This window comes from Mesocricetus auratus, unplaced genomic scaffold (genome assembly GCF_017639785.1).
Source record: "Mesocricetus auratus isolate SY011 unplaced genomic scaffold, BCM_Maur_2.0 Super-Scaffold_100676, whole genome shotgun sequence".
NCBI classification, from domain to species: Eukaryota; Metazoa; Chordata; class Mammalia; order Rodentia; family Cricetidae; genus Mesocricetus; species Mesocricetus auratus.
Genome location: NW_024429266.1, coordinates 101073290 through 101092296, shown reverse-complemented (window position 1 = coordinate 101092296; position 19007 = coordinate 101073290). Strand labels below are relative to the sequence as shown.

At 45.6% G+C, this 19007-nt stretch overlaps 1 protein-coding gene across 1 annotated transcript; it reads left to right on the top strand.

Annotated features, from left to right (window-relative positions):
• Window positions 1–376: 376 nt before the first annotated feature.
• On the top strand, window positions 377–1446 carry LOC101824736 (olfactory receptor 1I1). Its single transcript, XM_005083368.3, has one exon. It carries the CDS (start codon window positions 377–379, stop codon window positions 1313–1315), a length of 939 nt encoding a protein of 312 aa, XP_005083425.1. The 3' UTR covers window positions 1316–1446.
• The last annotated feature ends 17561 nt before the right edge of the window (window positions 1447–19007 follow it).

The window sequence follows — 19007 nt, the reverse complement described above, 5'->3', positions numbered from 1 at the left end:
GTCCTCTACAAGAACAGCAAGTCCTCTCAACTGCTAAGCCATCTCTCCAGCCCCAGAAACTGCCTTTCACCACCCCCCACAGGCTAGCCATCTGAGCTTTTACCATATGTGTATTTGTGGAACTTCCAGAACTGATCCATAGGCAAAGGTCACCCACCTTGGACAACATCTAGGTTGGTCATGTACCTCACTAATTTCCTCAGACTTAGACAGCTTATAGAATACAAAACCCACTCTAGATGGCTTAAAGAATATCTCCCACGAAGTAGATGGATTTTCACCGAACCTTAAAGGTTTCCACAGAGCTAGACCCCATCTCTGACTCCAGCTCTACGTTGCTTCCATCACCTTCTGTCCCAGTAGACACAAGCTCTCCATGGAACCAAAAAACCAAACAGTCTTAGAATTCCATCTCCTGGGACTCTCAGGGAATCCAGAGCTGCAGCCCATCCTCTTTGGACTCTTCCTGTCCATGTACCTGGTCACTGTCCTTGGCAACCTGCTCATCATCATGGCCATCATCTCAGACTCTCACCTGCACACGCCCATGTACTTCTTCCTCTGCAACCTGTCCCTGGTTGACATCTTTTTCTCCTCCACCACTGTCCCCAAGATGCTTGTGAATATCCAGACCCAGAGCACAGCCATCCCCTTCACAGGCTGCCTTGCTCAAATGTATGCCTTTCACCTCTTCGGGACCATGGACAGCTTCCTCCTGGCAGTGATGGCCATTGACCGGCTGGTGGCTATTGGCTACCCACTGCGCTACTCGGTGCTCATGAGCCCACACACGTGTGGGATACTGGTGGGTGGGCCGTGGGTGATCACTAACCTCCAATCCCTGGTACACACTTGTCTCATGGCCCAACTGACATTCTGTGCAGGGTCAGAAATCCCTCACTTCTTCTGCGACCTCATGCCCCTCCTGAAACTCTCCTGCTCAGACACACACACCAACGAGCTGGTCATCTTCGCTTTTGGCATCATCATGGGCCTCAGCCCGCTGTCCTGCATCCTAGTCTCTTACATCTGCATTTTCAGGGCCGTCTTCCGGATCCCTTCTGCTCAGGGCAGGTGGAAAGCCTTCTCCACTTGTGGTTCACATCTCACCGTGGTGTCACTGTTCTACGGGACCATCTTTGCCGTGTACTTACAGCCAGCATCCCCCACCTCTTCCCAAAAAGACAAGGCAGCTGCGTTAATGTGTGGGGTGGTCATCCCTACACTGAACCCTTTCATCTACAGCCTAAGGAACAAGGACATGAAGGCAGCCCTGAAGAAGCTTGGCAGCAAAGCAGTCTCATCCCAGCCATAGGACAGAACAGTCGCCGTGTTGCCCACTGTGTTCGGGGTCACTGTTAGGTGCTTGGGATAGAGGAATGAACCCCAGTCCTGTTCTCAAGATGTCCAAAGTCTAGCATGGAATAGAGAGCACTTAATAAAACTTTACAGTACAATGTAGTCAATGTGTCATTAAAAAAAAAAAAAGGTGTCTGGAGAGATGGCTCAGAAGTTAAGAACTCAGTGCTGTTCTCTTCCAGGGGTCTTAAGTCTCAGGGCCTGGGTGTTGGGATGTGGGACACCCCAATGGGGAAGTATATTGTTTTTTCATGTGGCAGCACTAGAAAACCCCTGTGGTTCATCTGGGAAGAGTTGGTGACTTGCAAAGATTATGTCTAAATATGTCTGGTTCGTGGCTCATCCTGTATCCTACCAGGAAAAACACACAAGGTAAAATTTCTTTTGTCAATCAGAGCCTTGACCTCATCCCCACCAGGAGAGGTGAGTGCCTGGGCCCCGGCCCTCGCCATAGAGCCCCCTAGCCCCTTGACCCTAATCTCCCAGGACACATCACACACCCCCTGCCCCCCCTGAAGGAAAAAGACCTGGGGCAGCCTCCCCATACTCCAAACCATCTAGCACTGCATCTACCTCCACTGAAGCCTTGGCCCTGCCCCCACCTGGAGAGGAAGAGCAACTACCCAAGCCACAAGCCCCACCTGCACCCACTGGAGGAAGAGATGGGTAGACAACAGTATAAAAACACATTAAACAACACAAAGAGTAATATGACACCACCAGAGACTAGGGGTTCTATACTGTATCAAGCCGCTGGTGTGTTTGCAGCTACGGCGCAACCATACTTCCCAATGATCCGAGGCAAAGGGCTAAGGATGTAAATGAAGACAAAGACAGTGGCACATTCTTACAAGGAGAATGGCCTTTATTATTACAAGGGTGGAGCCTTATATACCAAAGGCAGGCATGGTGGAAAAACACCAAGGTCAGAAGCCTACATTCCCAGGGCCCTCCAGCAAAGGGTGGGCAAAAAACAGGAATTAGCATTTAGACAAAGGATGGATGGAAAACAGAAACTTGCACACAGGCCTTACTGGGAGGAGGGGACAAGAAATGTTTAGCTAAAAGCTCCTAGTAACAAGCAGTCAACAGAACCCCATGGAGGAAGGGTGCAACACTATACCAGCAAGACCTGACGATCCCAATGCAGATGAAGCAGAAGAAACGACCTTAAAAATAACTTTATGAAGATGAAAGAGGCCCTTGAAGAGGAAATGAGAAACTCCCTTAAGGAAATGGAGGAAAAGACAAACAAAAAAAATGGAAGAAATGGAGGAAAAGTGTCCCGCGCTACCGTCTCGCCAGCAAGAACGACGCAGGACGCTCGGATCCTTCTGCAGTAAAGCTTTAATACATCTTGAGAGATAGATGATCAGCTTCTGAAAGGGAGACCCCAAGCTAAGAAACCCAGCCCCTTATATAAGCCTAGGAGCTCCGAGTGAGACGTGTAGAGCCGGGATTGGTGGTTTGCTCATCACCCCAGATGACGCCACGGGAGAGGCACAGCTTAAACGGTGAACTCCAGCTGACAGCAGATGTCAGCGCCATCTTCTAATGGCGATAGCGATAGCGAGGGCGGCTCCTCACAGAAAAGACAAAGAAAAAAATGTAAGAAATCAACAAATCTCTTAAAGAAAGCAAGGAAAGCCAAGATAAAACAACCAAACAGGTGAAGAAAACAATTCAAACAGTTCAAGACATAAAAACTGAAAGAGAGGCAATAAAGAAAACACAAACTGAGAGAATTCCAGAAATGGAAAACCTGGGTAAACAGAGAATATCAGGGGTTGAAGATACATTAAAGGGAGTAGATTCATCTTTCAAAGAAAATGTTAAGTCCAACAAATTCTTAACACAAAATATCCAGGAAATCTGAGACACCCAGAAAGACCAAACCTAAGAATAATAGTCATAGAAGAAGGTGAAGAAGTCAAGCTCAAAGGGACAGAAAACATATTCAACAAAATCTTAGATGAAAATTATCCCAACCAAAAGAAGGACATAACTATGAAAGTATGAGAAGCTTACTGAATACCAAATAGACTGGACAAAAAAAAAAAGAAAGAAAAGAAAAGTTCCCTCACCACATAATAATCAAAACATTAAACATACAGAATAATGATAGAATATTAAGAGCTGCAAAGAAAAAAGGACAAGTAACATATAAAGGCAGACCTATCAGAGTTACACCTGACTTCTCCATGGAAACTCTGAAAGCCAGAAGGTCCTGGATGGATGTAACACAAAAATAAATGACCCAGAGACAGATATTGGACTTCAAGCTGAAGATCAGAGAAGCAAAGCAGACTGGCCACCAGCTCTTACCTCTACCTCAGGCTGAAAGGAACGAGCTCTTCACCAAGTCTCAAACTGCTGCCTCTCCTCAGTGTGACTGGAGAATGAGTGCCTCTCTGAGACCTTGCTTCTGTCTTATATACTTCCCTAATGTCGAGATTAAAGGTGTGAGCTATAATTCCCTTTTTGACTGATTCACTCTTGTGTAGATCTTGGTGGTCTTGGACTCACAGAGATCAGTCTATCTCCTAATCCTGAGTTCTAGGACTAAAGGTATGCACAACCTTCTAGCTTCTGACTGCTGAGATTAAAGGTGTGTGCCTGGCTTCTATGGCTTGTGGCTACCTTTGCTTTTTGAATCCTCAGTCAAGCTTTAATAAATCATAAATAATATATTACTACAGATAGATTGTTGGGTCCCAGCCCCCACAGAGTCTCTGAGTTGTTTGTCAGCTGATAGCCACAGGTGCATCCTGTTTTCTAGTCCCCACATTGCATCTAGCATGAATAAAACACGATCTCTTCCACCTGGGGTTTTTCCACTGTCCTGTAAGCCTGTATATAAGCCTGCTCCCTCTCTGAAACAGAGAGAGAGAGAGAGAGAGAGAGAGAGAGAGAGAGAGAGAGAGCAACAGAGAGAGAGAGAGAGAGCAACAGAGAGAGAGATCTTAGCACTTGCCATAGACACACATACACGCACTCTCCTGGCAATAAAGGCGGCAGACACATTCTCTTAACACAAACAGTTGGATGTCTTGTCTTTCATTTCCCTGTATCTCATATTTGTTCGTGGCACAGATGCCACAATAGATGTTCTACAGACACTAAGAGACCACAGATACCAGCCCAACTTCTGTACCCAGAAAAGCTCTCAATCACTACAAATGGAAAAAACAAGATATTCCATGACAAAACAAGATTTAAACAATACCTATCCACAAATCCAGCCCTACAGAAAGTACTGGGAGAAAAACTCCAACCCAAGGAAGTTAGCTACAACCAAAAAACATAGGCAATAGATAATCCCACGATACCAAAACCCACAAAAAGGCAGACACACACAAAATCAACAACAACAGAAAATCCAAAAATAACAAAAATCAACTATCAATTGTCATTAATAACAATGGTCTTAATTTGCCTGTAAAAAGACAGAGGCTAACAGAATGATTATGAAGACAGAATCTATCCTTCTGCTGCATACAAGAAACACACCTCAACTACAAAGACAGACGTTACCTCAAAGTAAAGGGTTGGGAAAAGATTTTCCAATCAAATGGACATAAGAAACAAGCTGGTGTAGCTATCCTAGTATCTGACAAATTAGACTTCAAACTAAAATTAATCAAAAGAGATGAAGAAGGTCATTTCATATTCATATTCACCACAGGAAAAACCTGTCAAGATGAAGCCTCTATTCCCCAAATATAAGGGCACCCACATTTGTAAAAGAGGCATTACTCAAACTTAAATCATGCTGCTGGAGAAATGGCTCAGCAATTAAGAGCACTGGCTATTCTTCTTTGAGGCCCAGGTTGAATTCCCAGCACCCACATGACAGCTCACACCTGTCTGTAACTCCAGGATCTGACACCGTCACACAGACATACATGCAGGCAAAACACCAATGCAAATAAAAAAACTTAAAACACACATAAAACCCCACACACATATAGTAGGAGACTTCAACACCATGCTCTCACCCCTGGACAGGACTACCAGACAAAAACTTAACAGAGAAATAAGTGAACTAATAGAAGTTATGACTCAATTGGGTTTAACAGACATCTATAGAACATACCATCCAAACACAAAAGAGTATACCTTATTCTCAGCACCACATGGAATCTTCTCATAAACGACCACATACTTGGCAACATACCAAACCTCAACAGACACAAAAAAATTGGAATATCCCCTGTATCTTATCGGATTACCATGGTGTAAAGTTAGAGTTCAACAACAACACAAACTGCAGAAAGCCTACTAACTCATGGAAATTGAACAATGCTCAATTGTGTCACCCCTGGGTCAAGGAAGAAAGAAATTAAAGGCTTTCTAGAATTCAATGACAATGAATAGACAACATACCCAAACTTACAGGACACTTTGAAAGCAGTGCTAAGGGGACAGTTCATATCATACAGAACCTACATTAAGAAACTGGAGCACTCCCACACTAGTGACTTTAACAGCACACCTGAAAGCTCTAGAACACAAAGAAGTGAACTCACCCAGACAGAGTAGATACCAGCAAGTAATAAAATTGAATAAAATAGAAACAAAGTAAAAAATGCAAAGAATCAACTAGACAAAGAGTTTGTTCTTCCAGAAAACCAACAAGATAGACAAAACTTTATCCAAACTAACCAAAAGGCAGAGAAAGAATATGAAAATTAACATTCAGAAATTAAAAGGGGGACATAATAACAAACACTAAAGAAACCCAGACAATTATTAGGTTGTATTTCAAAAACCTGTACTCCACAAAATTGGCAAATTTAAAGGAAATTGACAATTTTCTGGATAGCTATCACTTACCAAAATTAAAACAAGAAGAGATAAACAATTTAAATAGAACTACAACCCCTAATGAAATAGAAGCAATCATCAAAAGTCTCCCAACTAAAAAGAAAAAAAGCCCAGGGCCAGATGGTTTCAGTGCAGAATTCTACCAGAAATTCAAAGAAAAGCTAATACCAATACTCAAATGTTCCACATAAAAGAAACATAAGTGTCATCATTACCAAACTATTTTATGAGGCTACAAAGACCTTGGTACCCAAACCATACAAAGACACAACTAAGAAAGAGAACTACAAACCATCTCCCTCATGAACATTGATGCAAAAATACTCTGTAAAATACTGGCAAATAAAATCTAAGAACACATCAGAAAAATCATCCACCATGATAAAGTAGGCTTCATCCCATAGATGCAGGGATAGTTCAACATACAAAAATCTGTTAATGTCGCCAGGCATTGGTGGTGCATGACTTTAATCCCAGCACTTGGGAGGCAGAGGCAGGCAGATCTCTGTGATTTCGAGGCCAGCCTGGTCTACAGAGAGAGTTCCAGGTCAGACTCCAAAGCAATACAGAGAAACCCTGTCTCAAAAAAACAACAAAAAAATGTTAATTTAAGACGGGCATTGGTGGCACACGCCTTTAATCCCAGCACTCGGGAGGCAGAGGCAGGCAGATCTCTGTAAGTTCAAGACCAGCCTGGACTACCAAGGGAGTTCCAGGACAGCCTCCAAAGCCACAGAGAAACCCTGTCTCGAAAAACCAAAAAAAAAAAAAAAATGTTAATTTAATCCACCATATAAACAAACTTAAAAAAAAAACATGAACATCTCATTAGATGGTAAAAAAAAAAGTCTTCAACAAAATCCAACACCCACCCCTTTATGATAAAGGACTGGAGAGATCAGGAATAAAAAGAACATACCTAAACATAATAAAGGCAATATACAGAACGCCAAAGGCCAACATCAAACTAAGTGGAGAGAAACTCAATGAGATTCCTCCAAAATCAGGAACAAAACAATGCTGTCCACTCTCTCCATATCTCTTCAATATTGTACTTGAAGTTCTAGCTACAGCAATAGGACAACAAAAGGAGATAAAGGGGATACAAATTGGAAAGAAAGAGGTCAAACTTTCACTATTTGCAGATGATATGATAGTTTACACAAGCGACCCAAAAAACTCTACCAGAGAACTCCTACAGCTGATAAATACCTTCAGCAAAGTGGCAGGATACAAGGTTAACAAAAAAAATCAGTAGTTCTACTATATACACACGATAAAAGGGCTAAAAAAGAAATCAGAGAAACATCACCCTTTACAATAGCCACAAACAACATAAAATATCTTGGGGTAACTCTAACCCAACAAGTGAAAAACCTTCATGACAAGAACTTTAAGTCTTTAAAGAACCAAATTAAAAAAGATATCAGAAAATGGAAAGATATCCCATGCTCTTGGATAGGTAGGATCAACAAAGTCAAAATGGCAATCTTACCAAAAGCAATCTACAGATTCAATGCAAAACCCATCAAAATCCCAGCACAGACCTTGAAAGAACAATATTCAACTTTATATGGAAAAAGGATAGCCAAAACAACCCTGTCCAATAATGGAAATTCCAGAGGCTTCACCATCCCTGACTTCAAATTGTATAGAGCTATAGTAACTCAAGTCCAAATGGATCAAATACCTCAACATAAATCTACCCACACTGAACCTCTTAGAAGAGAAAGTGGAAGGTACCCTTGAACAAATTGGTACAGGAGACCACTTCCTGAACATAACACCAGTAACACAGACACTGAAATAATAAATAGGACCTCCTGAAACTGAGAAGCTTCTGTAAGGCAAAGGACACTGTTGGGAGCTGCAGAGTACCGCGCCTATAGATGGTGCCGGTTTCCACATTCTGCCAGCCCGAGGGCGAGTGCTCTCAGTAAGTAAACAACTCCTTATTAGGAGTAAGGCCATGTACCCTTCTAGATCTGCTTGGTGACAACCTATCCTAGCGTGCCACCTAGGTGTAGTTGATTGGCTATCGCTGTGTATATTAAGCCCCGACTCCCTGGGGTCGGGGCCACTCCCTGTAAGCAAGTTTCCCGAATAAACTGTGAGAAGAAGACTCCTGGTTGCCGCATCATTCTTGCTGGTCGAGGGTGGTCGCAACAGGACACAGTCAACAAGACAAAACAGCAGCCCACAGAATGAGAAAAGATCTTCACCAACCCCACATCAGACAGAGGGCTGATTTCCAAAATATATAAGAACTCAAGAAGCTAGTCACCAAAACACCAAGTAATTCAATTAAAAAGTGGGGTACAGAACTAAATAGAGAATTCTCAATAGAGGAATCTAAAATGGCTCAGAGACACATAGGAAAGTGCTCAACATCCTTAGCCATCAGGGAAATGCAGATCAAAACAACTCTGAGATACCATCTTACACCTGTCACAATGACTAAAACAAAAAACACCAGTGACAGTTTATGCTGAAGAGGATATGGAGAAAGGGGAACACTCCTCCATTGATGCTGGGAGTGCAAACTCATACAGCCGCTTTGGAAATCAGTATGGCAGTGCCTCAGGAAAATGGGAATCAGTCTACCTCAAGATCCAGCAGTTCCGCTCTTGGGCATATACCCAACGGATAAACATTCATACCACAAGTATATCTGTTCAGCTATGCTCATAGCAGCACTATTTGTAATAGCCATAACCTGGAAGCAACCTAGATGCTCCTCAACTGAAGAGTAGAAAAAGAAAATGTACATATGCACAATGGTGGACTACTCAGAGGTTAAGAAAAAAAAATGACATCTTGAAATTCACAGGCAAACGGATGGAACTAGAAGAAACCATCCTGAGTGAAGTAACCCAGACTCAGAAAGACAAAAATGGTATGTACTCAGTCATAAGTAGATATTACACATACAGCAAAGGGTTACCAGCCCACAATTCACAACCCCAGAGAAGACAGGAAACAAGAAGGACCCTAAGAGAGACACACATGGAACCCTCCCCAGAAGGGGAAAGACACAAGATCTCCTGGGAGATCTTGTGGGAGCATGGAGGGAGGGGAGAGGGAGGTAGGAGAGAGAGTAGGGGAGAAGGGGAGGTGGGAGAACATGAGGGATCAGGAAGTTCAACTTGGGAGAAAGACAGAGAAGGAGAACAAGGAGATACCTTGGTAGAGGAAGCCATTATGGGCTTAAGAGAAATCTGGCACTAGGGAAATTTCCAGGACCTACAAGGATGACCCCACTAAGAATCTGCCCTTCCCCTATAATGAGACTGATTACTACCTTAAATGTCCTTCTCCTATAATGAGATCGATGACTACCTTAAATGTCCTTCCCATACAATGAGATCGATGACTACCTTAAATGCCATCACAGAGCCTTCAGTCAGTGGCTGATGAAGCAGAAGCAGACACCCACAGCTAAGCACTGAGCTGAACTCTTGGAATCCAGTCGTAGAGAGGGAGGAGTGATGAGCAAAGGGGTCAAGCCAGTGCTAGGGAAACCCACAGAAACAGCTGACCTGAGCAGGTGGGAGCTCACGGACTCTAGAATGGCAGCTGGGAACCTGCATAGGACCGACCCAGACCCCCTGAATGTGGGTGTCAGTTGGGGGGATTGGGCAGTCTGTGGGGCTGCTGGCAGTGGAACCAGGATTTGGTTGTAGTGTAGGAACTGCCTTTTTGGAGCCCATTCCCTATGAAAGGATGCCTGGCGCAGTCTAGCTACACATGGGGGGCGGGGCCTGGGCTCTGCCCCAAATGATGTGACACAGTTTGATGATTCCCCATGGGAGGCCTCACCCACTCTGAAGAGTGAATGTGGGGGGATGGTGAGTGGGTGGGAGGAGCAGGCCAGGAGGGAGAGAGAGATAGGATTGGGATGTAAAATAAGATTGTTTTTAATTTAAATTTTAAAAAGTGAAAAAATAGCCACCACCACCCAGCCCGTTTCTGGTTTTCAAAGACTCTGTCTCACTACATAGGCCAGGCTGGGCTCCAATCTGAAATCCTCCTGCTTCTGCCTCTGAGAGCCGCAGTAACGGGTGTGTTCCACCACCCTGAATTCCGGCTGTTGTGTTTTGTTTTAATCATGAGGGAAAAAATGAAAACAATAAGAATATTTCTGCTCCGATGATATAAAATTCTAACTCTAAAGTCCATAGAGTTCCACCCAAACAGCACCACAGCCGTGGGTTTACACATCCTCTATGGTTCTCTTCAGCTTCCCAAATCCAGAACTGAGCTCTCTCAGAGATCTTGAACACTAAGTCTGAAGAAGAGCGTGCCTTCATCTTAGGCTTAAAAACCATCTTATAGTAAAGACAAACTAGGTTCATTCCTGTTGATGATTAAACCTCTGTTTCTCAAGGATTGGGCTGTGCCCCACCTATAACTACAACTGGTTCTGTCCTGCCATTTCTAGGAATGGCAATCATGTGGGGTTTTTTAAATTTTTTTTTATGTGCACATTTGTCTGTGTAAAAATGTTGGATTTGTTATCATCCAGGCACGCCTGGCCCAGCCCCTTGGGGACCTGGCAGAGTGTATCGCCCCTGTGAGAACGGCAAGCAGGACCCTGGCTCTGTATGCAGCCCAGCTGCAAAAGGTCTCTTTAAGAGACAAGCCCAGCCTATTCCGGCTGTCTCTTTCCCACTGTTCCTCCGAAGAGACAGGCAGCTCTCTCTCTCTCTCTCTCTCTCTCTCTCTCTCTCTCTCTCTCTCTCTCTCTCTCTCTCTCTCTCTCTCCCTCCCTCCCTTCCCTTCCCCTACTCCCCCAATAAAACTTCCCATATAAGTTTTATCTGCATGACATGCTTGTCCCTCACTGGTCAACGCCCACTCTCACATCATAACAGGGACCCCTGGAACTGAAATCACAGACAGTTGTAAACTGCTATGTGGGTGCCGGGAACTGAACCCGGGTCCTCTGGAAGAACAGCCAGTGCTTGTAACCACTGAACCATCTCTCCAGGTCTTAATTTCTTTCTTCCTAAGGCAGGGTTTCTCTGTGTACCTTTGGATCCTGCCTGGAACTCGCTGTGTAGACCAGGCTGGCCTCAAACTCAGAGACCCGCTGCTATGCCTCTCGAGTGCTGGGATTAAAGTCATGAAATATGTTTATAATCACCTTACAACCCTACCATTGCTCCAAAAGGTTATATGACCACCTGTGACTACCTGTTGCTATGACTACCTTGTTATGCCCATGTTATAACCATGTCTTTGTTTCAGGGGGTCATTAGGACTAATTTGTCATGCTTATGTTTTGCTCCTGCAACCCTGCCTATTTTGCCAGCCAAATCCCCAGCATAAACAGCTGGGGGGGGGGGCATGACCAGAGGCGCTGCTCCAGGTTCTGAAGTCTCCAGCTGCCTGCAATCGTGCAGAAAGCACCAGGGCTGTGCTCCCTTAAAGAGTGGCCTTTCAGGGACACCGCTGCCTTTGATCACCTAAGTGAGCCTCACCCACACTCCTGCTAATAAACTCATTGGCTCTCCAAGCTGAACACTGGTGCAATCATACTTTGGTCTGTTGTGTGTTCCCTATCTTTGGTGAGTTGGTGTGTGTGTGTGTGTGTGTGTGTGTGTGTGTGTGTGTGGTGTGCTGTTTCTCCCCAGGAAATGCCTCACTGAACAGTCAACCAATTCTAGAGAGAGAAAGAGGCAGGGAGAGAGAAAGAGAGAGAGAGAGAGAGAGAGAGAGAGAGAGAGAGAGAGAGAGAGAGAGAGAGAGAGAGAGAGAGAGAGAGAGAGAACTTGGATATAGGTCAGAAATAAAGCAGTTCCCTCTGAGAAAAGTTCTTTTCTTTTTTCTATAAAGATAGTGTACCCAACAAGGGCCCATATTTTTTAACCCTTTCCCTCTCCTTTTACCACTTAGCAAATCTCATCATCTTGAAGAGTTGAGCTCTTACCAGTAGAACGGGACACAGTCACCGTCTATGCCCGTGATAAAGGACAGAGCCATTTTGGCTAGTGTGTTTGCCACCCCAGTTTGGGTTCTAGTGAATGCCTTTTGAAAAAGAAAAGAACCCCCTTGCGGAATGACTTTCACTTTGTTCGTGTGCTCCTTTGACACAGGGATTGTTCTTTGCCCAGCACATCCTACCATGAGAAAACCCCTGGCTTTAATGCCACAATGATGAGAGAGAGAAAAAGATAACAGAGAAAGTAGAGCCTGGATGCAAAGTGCCCACCAGGAAAGCAGCATCGGGACAGCCTGTCAGGAAGAAAAGCCCCGCCTCCAACTCAGACCACCAGATCCTAACTTCAGCACCCTCTAAAGGTTGAGCACACCTGGGCCAGCCCAGGATCCCCAGGAAACTGGGAACTGACAGATACTTGTGGGCGGGGTTGGGGATGGGTTAGTTGGTTGGTTAACATTTATTTATGTGTATGTTTGTTAGTTTGTTTTTGCAGCCAGGGTTTCTCTGTGTAGTCTTGGCTGTCCTGGAACTGGCTCTGTAGACCAGGCTGTCTGGCCTCGAACTCACAGAGCTCTGCCTGCCTCTGCCTTCTGAGTTCTGGGACTAAAGGGGACCGATCACCACCGCCCGGCTGATTTTATTTCCTTATTTACTAACCTATTTATTTATCTCAGATAGGACCCAGCTAAATAGCACAAGCTGACCTCAGTCTCCAGCCCCCCTGCCTTTGCTCCCAGCTTCTGCGCCTGCGTTTATGCCCTGTATCGTTTCCCTGGATTTCTGTTGTGACATTTTTCACACAGCCTTTCTCCCCCAGCATCTCAACCAGGACTTTTCACCCAGCTTTGTGTCAGACATTTTGCCAAGATTTTGCTTTAGGCTTTTGTTTCCCTATTTTTTTGCCTGGATTTCTCTGCTAGATTTTCGGCAGGGCTGTGACCTCCAGCGTTTTCATCCGACCTCTGTGCCGTACATTTTACCTTGAGTTTGACCACAAGATGTGCTCGGATGCTCAGCAAGGGTCTGGGACTTGAAGTCAGACTGTGCTACACAGCTGGCTCAAAAATAAATTAATTAATTAGCTAATTAATTAATTTAAAAATCAGTCTACCAACCAACTAACCCATCTGCCAACCCTCCCACAAAATATCTGTCAGTTCCCAGTTTCCTGGGGATCTTGGGCAGGCCCAGGTGTGCTCAAACCTTCAGGATCATCTGAATCCCTCGAGGGTGCTGAAGTTAGGATCTGGTGGTCTGAGTTGGAGGCGGGGCTTTTCTTCCTGACAGGCTGTCCCGATGCTGCTTTCCTGGTGGGCACTTTGCATTCAGGCTCTGCTTTCTCTGTTAGTTTTATTTATATGAATGTTTTGCCTACATGCAAATACACCACATGCATGCAGTACCTGTAGTAGCCAAAAGAGGGCACTCGAACCCCAGGAACAGGAGTTGTGAACCGCCCTCTGGCATAAACAACAGTTTTGTCAAAGCTGTTATACAAGACCAAACAATTACGAAAACAACCCTTAACATTTGGAGGTCCAATTTTGCTTTGTAGTTCTCTCAGGCACAGTAATTTTTTATAATTTTAAACATAGTGTTAGCCATCAACATAAACGTTAGCTGTCACAGTCTGGAGGGCCATCATTTACCAATCATGGGGTAGGTGTGTGACTTCTCTTGGACAGACATAAACATCTACTCATCCTAGACAGGGCACCAACAACAGACCAAAGAAACAACCCTACCAAGTCTAGCTTAGCGAGCTAGTAAATTTGTGAGGGCTACTCACAGAAGCATGGAGGGGCATCACTCAAAACCCCCTCTATCTTGGTGACAGCTCATAAACCGTGCAGCCCTGAAGGCCTGGCCACAGGTTGCAGGAAGCTGCCAATGCTGATCAGAATCCCTGTTCCTTACAAGTGTTTCCGTTACATAACCTGGGAGGTGTGGTTTCCTACATCTTATAACTTTCAGAAGCTTCCTGGGCCTTGTATGTTTCAGTTAATCCCTGAGCCTTATAAATGTTTCTATTAAGAGGAAATAGTTACATAAGTAACAGGGGTGAGAAGAAACAGAAATCAAGGAGGACTAAAGGTGAGAAAAGCCGCAGACTAAATACAACCGTAGCACAGGCAGGCTCAAAGAAGACATCCCAGGACAGCCACTTATGCTGTTTCCACCCCCACCCCCACCCCAAATCCCCTACCCTACCCCCCTCACCCACTCACCCCCTACCTCCCAGAGTTAACACTCTCCTGAATTTAAGATCTCAACACTGATCCTACTTCCTCTTATCCGTGTCTGTTACTGCAGTCGCATCGGCCTGATTTGGTCACTTTGCCCTTATTGTCATCATTGCAGTGGATTCACATCGCTTCCATTTGAATAAAGTGTCACCCAACTGCCCCTGTGTTCAAGTTGCTCTCTAATTGTCTATGTTAACGTTGCTCTATTATCCTCCTAAGTGAAACATCCTAGATGGAGCTCAAGAGGCCCCTGAAACTCACAAGATTCACAATGCCCACTGTGTCACACAGACAGTAAGGGCCGCCCGGGAGGAGGTTCTCTGATCTAGCTGCCTACAGGCTGTGCAGCGCTCTGTTAAATCGTCACACATGTGCGACGGCCTTTGCCTCCGAGTCATCTACGCCCCAGTAAGAAGCCTCAGTAAGCTCGTTGGTCCTCCAAGCTGAGTTTTGGTAAGACTGTTTTCCTTTTATCTGGTGTCAGTGTCCTGTCTGGTATGAGCAGACATTCTTTCACACAGGACGAGAGAGGTCACATACTCTTCCATGGAGCTACCGGGAAGGGGTGGGATCTTTTCAGAGGAAAGGCCTAACTAGCAAGGGACGTTAAGTCACTGGGGATGGGCCCTTGAAGCGCCCCAGGCACCTTCGTCCTTCTGCTTCTTTTGGCAGCTGAGCTAGGAAACGAAGAGCTTCACCATACCTTGCTTTCCACTGTGACAGGGCAAAGGCAAAGGGGCAGCCAAGCAGACTGTGAGCCCAACAGCCCTGCTCTCTATAAGCACAGACCGTGAGCCAACAGCCCTGCTCTCTATAAGCACAGACCGTGAGCCAACAGCCCTGCCCTCTCTATAAGCCACCTTGCTCAGTGTCTGTGAGAGAACAGGACCTGCTCAGAAACCCCAAGACCAAGTTCTCAGAACAAAGGAAGTTGATTTGTCCCAGAGGGATAAAGGGCAGAGGATAAGAGACAAAGACAGGAGACAGAGGACAGGGAGAAGGGGGAGGGAACATGGGAAGGAGGGCTGGGGTACTGCCTCTGGAGATGTGGCACATAGGAAAACGGGGGATTAAGAAGGTAAAGGGGGAAACCCCATGTTAAGATGAAGCGTTTAATTTTAATGGGGCATGTTAATTAGGCAAATCAAAGGGTGCTTTTGACTGCTGGACTTCAATACTTTGATAACTGGACCTTGGAGGAGGAAGTGGCCAAATAATGGAACAGACCTTGTGGCTAGCTTTAAGAATGAAATCTACCTTGGGTTTTTAGCAAGAAGAGGGCGTGGAGGAGGAGGGCAGGGCCTGCCAGAGTCACGCTTGACACACTTGGGCTGGCGAGAGTCTCATCAGTTTGATAAAGTGACAGAAAGCTACCACATGTATTTGCTTGTACAAATTTTCTGTGTGGGTTTGACTGAGAGCAGATCCTGTGTGTTATCTTATGAGACCCAAGTCTGTACCTCTATGTTTAGTGTACTAGCCCTTCACTCAAATCTACTGCAGAATGCTAGGCTTGGTGGCGCACGCCTTTAATCCCAGTACTCAGAGGCAGAGGCAGGCAGATCTCTGTGAGTTCAAGGCCAGCTTGGACTACGCTGTGTGTGTGTGTGTGTGTGTGTGTGTGTGTGTGCATTACTGACTGAATGAATGAGTGAGTGAGTGAGTGAATGAGTGAGTGAGTGAGTGAAGCAGTGTGATAGCAAACCTAGGCTGCATTGGAACAAAGATGCCTGTAGCTGGCATGGCTTTGGCATGGATTGACTGTGTCTATCATTTGTTTGTCTTTTACAAGGCTTGGTCCCCTGTGTGGCCAGATTGGAACACAGTGGGACCTTTAAGAGGCATGGCCTATTGGAACAGAATTGAGTTATTAGGGACGCCACTCTTGGAAGACATGCTGGTCTCCTAGAGTAAATTATTCACAAGAGAGTGAGTTGCACAGAAGGAGGCTGGATCCTTCCTATCTGTTCTCTCTCTCTCTCTCTCTCTGTCTCCCTCCCTCCCTCCCTTCCTCCCTTTGTGTGTGTGTGTCTGTGTGTGTGTGTGTGTGAGAGAGAGAGAGAGAGAGAGAGAGAGAGAGACCACCTGCAGGCTGTGACTTAACCATAGCCTGAACAGTTAATATCATCACTCAGATTTGAACTTCCATCCTTAAAAACTGTCAGGTGAAAGAACAGGACTAACTAGGGAAGAGCTGTCAAAAGTGGTGGGGGCAGGAAGAGCCCAGAGCCAGCCAGAAGTTGCCAGAGTTTCGTGGTCAGGTTGCAGGTCTGCGTCTCTGCACAGGCAGAGAAACCGCAAAGAAAGTTCCTGCCCATCCCTGATTAGTCCTTTGACCTTTGTAGACAGCCTGCTGCTTTATAGGAGCCCGCTTCCTCAGCAGGATATTCCCTTCTGTCAGTTTTGTTTGTTTTGTTTGCTTCAGGTGTGTGTGTGTGTGTGTGTGTGTGTGTGTGTGTGTGTGTGTGTGTGTGTGTGTGTGTGTGTTTGGGGGCACTGCTGCTACCTCAGAGAGCAGCTCCTCTGCCCTGAAGACTCAAGCCTAGCCGCTGTGGGAAAGATCCACATCAGGGCCCTACCTGTCCCTACTGTGCTCTCTGGGCAGCCTTCATGTACAGTGCCTTCAATTTGGGTCTTCCTGTTGTGTCTCTGTTTCTTCCAAATTGAATTTGTCTGAAGTCAAGCTAGGTAAGACTAGGGAAGTAAACGTATTCATCTTAAGAAGTTCTTGAAACTTACAAGATTCACTAGGCCTCTCCCTTGGGGTTGGTTACATAAGCAGTAACAATTGGGAGGAAGGAGAGAAAAAAAGACTTCGGAGCCCAGATCCTAGCTCTAGCTGGGAACCCAGCCCTAGATGTTCGGGCTCTCTTCAGAGGAAGAAGCCTGAAGACTTTGAGGTTTTCCTCACCTGGGGAGACTGGTCAGCAATTCCCTATGCCTGAGGCTTCTGCCCTCAAGCCAACCTCAGGGGCTCAGTCATTGCCAGCAGACAGATTTGTCCCTGACTCAGTCTTCAAGACTTTTCACTCAGACAGCCTCCAGAAGGGGATTCTTCCAGGCAGTCAGCTGCTTCCAGCCACCATTCTGAGGCCAGTGTTTCCAGACTTCTAGACCTGCAGCTGGAGATCTGTGACTCCAGCCTTGAGAGTTCCGGTCAGCGATCTTCAGACGTCTTCTGAAAAAGACTATTCTTGGTTGGTGCTACCAAGAGCTCAAACCTGTGTCATGTATCCCCAAATTTGTAAAAAAAAAAATTTATCCCATTTAAAGTTGTTAATCCCAAATGGACAACTAAGTACCCCCTCCCACTTGTATTCGGTTCTTAGAGGTGAGGACGGCAAGAACTTGGTTGGAAACAGGAAAAGGTCTCCACCAACGGCTTCAGTGGGACCAGAGAATTCATGTAGGTTACAGTGGGAGTCCAGACCTTATTCCAGGTGGGCGGGGTGAGCAGTAGCGGGAAGACTTTCATCAGGAACGCGCCCTGATCTGATTTGAGTTCAGAGTCCACCGTGGGCCCTGCCGGAAGACAGAACGTGGGTGTGAAGCAGGTTTTATTCCTCAAGGTGGCCACAGCACTCTCTCCTGCCACGATTATACACGTCAGTGATTCACTCCAGTTACCAATGATGCATCAGTGTCACACAAAGAGACAGAACCACTTCTCCTTGGAGTCACCTAACCAAGAGCGAGTCCAGACTTGAGTCCTCTCCTTCATGCTTCCATTGTCTCCTGTCCTCTGTTGCAGGAGTCTGAATTTGTGCCTACCTCTGTATCTGTGTCTATTCTGTGTGTGTCACAGAAAGCATCATGTGGGGAAGGAATGGGACGCTTTACAGAAACCAGAGTTTTACAAGAGATGGAGTTGCCTGCTCCTTGCTCCATCTGATCCTAACTGATAACAAGCGTCACTGTGTATCAACTAATATCCATAAGTGGCTACTTTCAACCTTGTTGGTAGATTAGAGGAAGCTGCTTACAACTTCTGCATTTGCTGCTTCCAGCAAAGTATTCACATGTATTGTCTGGGGCAGGAGCATGGGAGAGAACATAATTTAAGATTACAACTGTGCATTACCCAAGGGTGTAAAAGTTGATTACACGGGACACCCAAGCCAAGTAAAGTTGATTGTTACATTGTTCTCTTAAGGTAAGATAAACAGACCGAGTGAGTACACACCAGGATAGCGGTCTTAAGTGACCAGGGTGTATTATTAACTCTGGCTGTTGAGCAAAAGTTCCAGTCTCTTAGAACGCAGGAGATCTTTTCATAATACTGCATCACCAGGGTCTCTCCTGCTACACCCACCTGGACAAGCTGCGCTTGGCCTGTCTTCCTTCCACTAAGAAAGGAAGTTCTGCCAGGTCCATCCCATGTTCCTGACCCGAAGCAATGGTGAGCATCATGGCTGTCTGACACCGATAAATTTGGGGATGGCTTGTTAAACGGCAGTAGCAATTAGAGTTGAGGCGTGAAAGAGTGGGGTCGGGTGGGAGGGGTAAGGAATGGCTTTGGGGTGACCCAAGAAGAGTCGTGGGAAAGGTAATGAGTGATGTGGGGGCTCCCTGTATGGAAGGACAGATGTGGAATTATATGTACTTTGGATGCGTTTTTGGAGACCAGACAG

Coding starts and splice junctions, on each gene's coding strand:
- LOC101824736 (XM_005083368.3), top strand. CDS start 377: ATGGAACCAAAAAACCAAACAGTCTTAGAATTCCATCTCCTGGGACTC.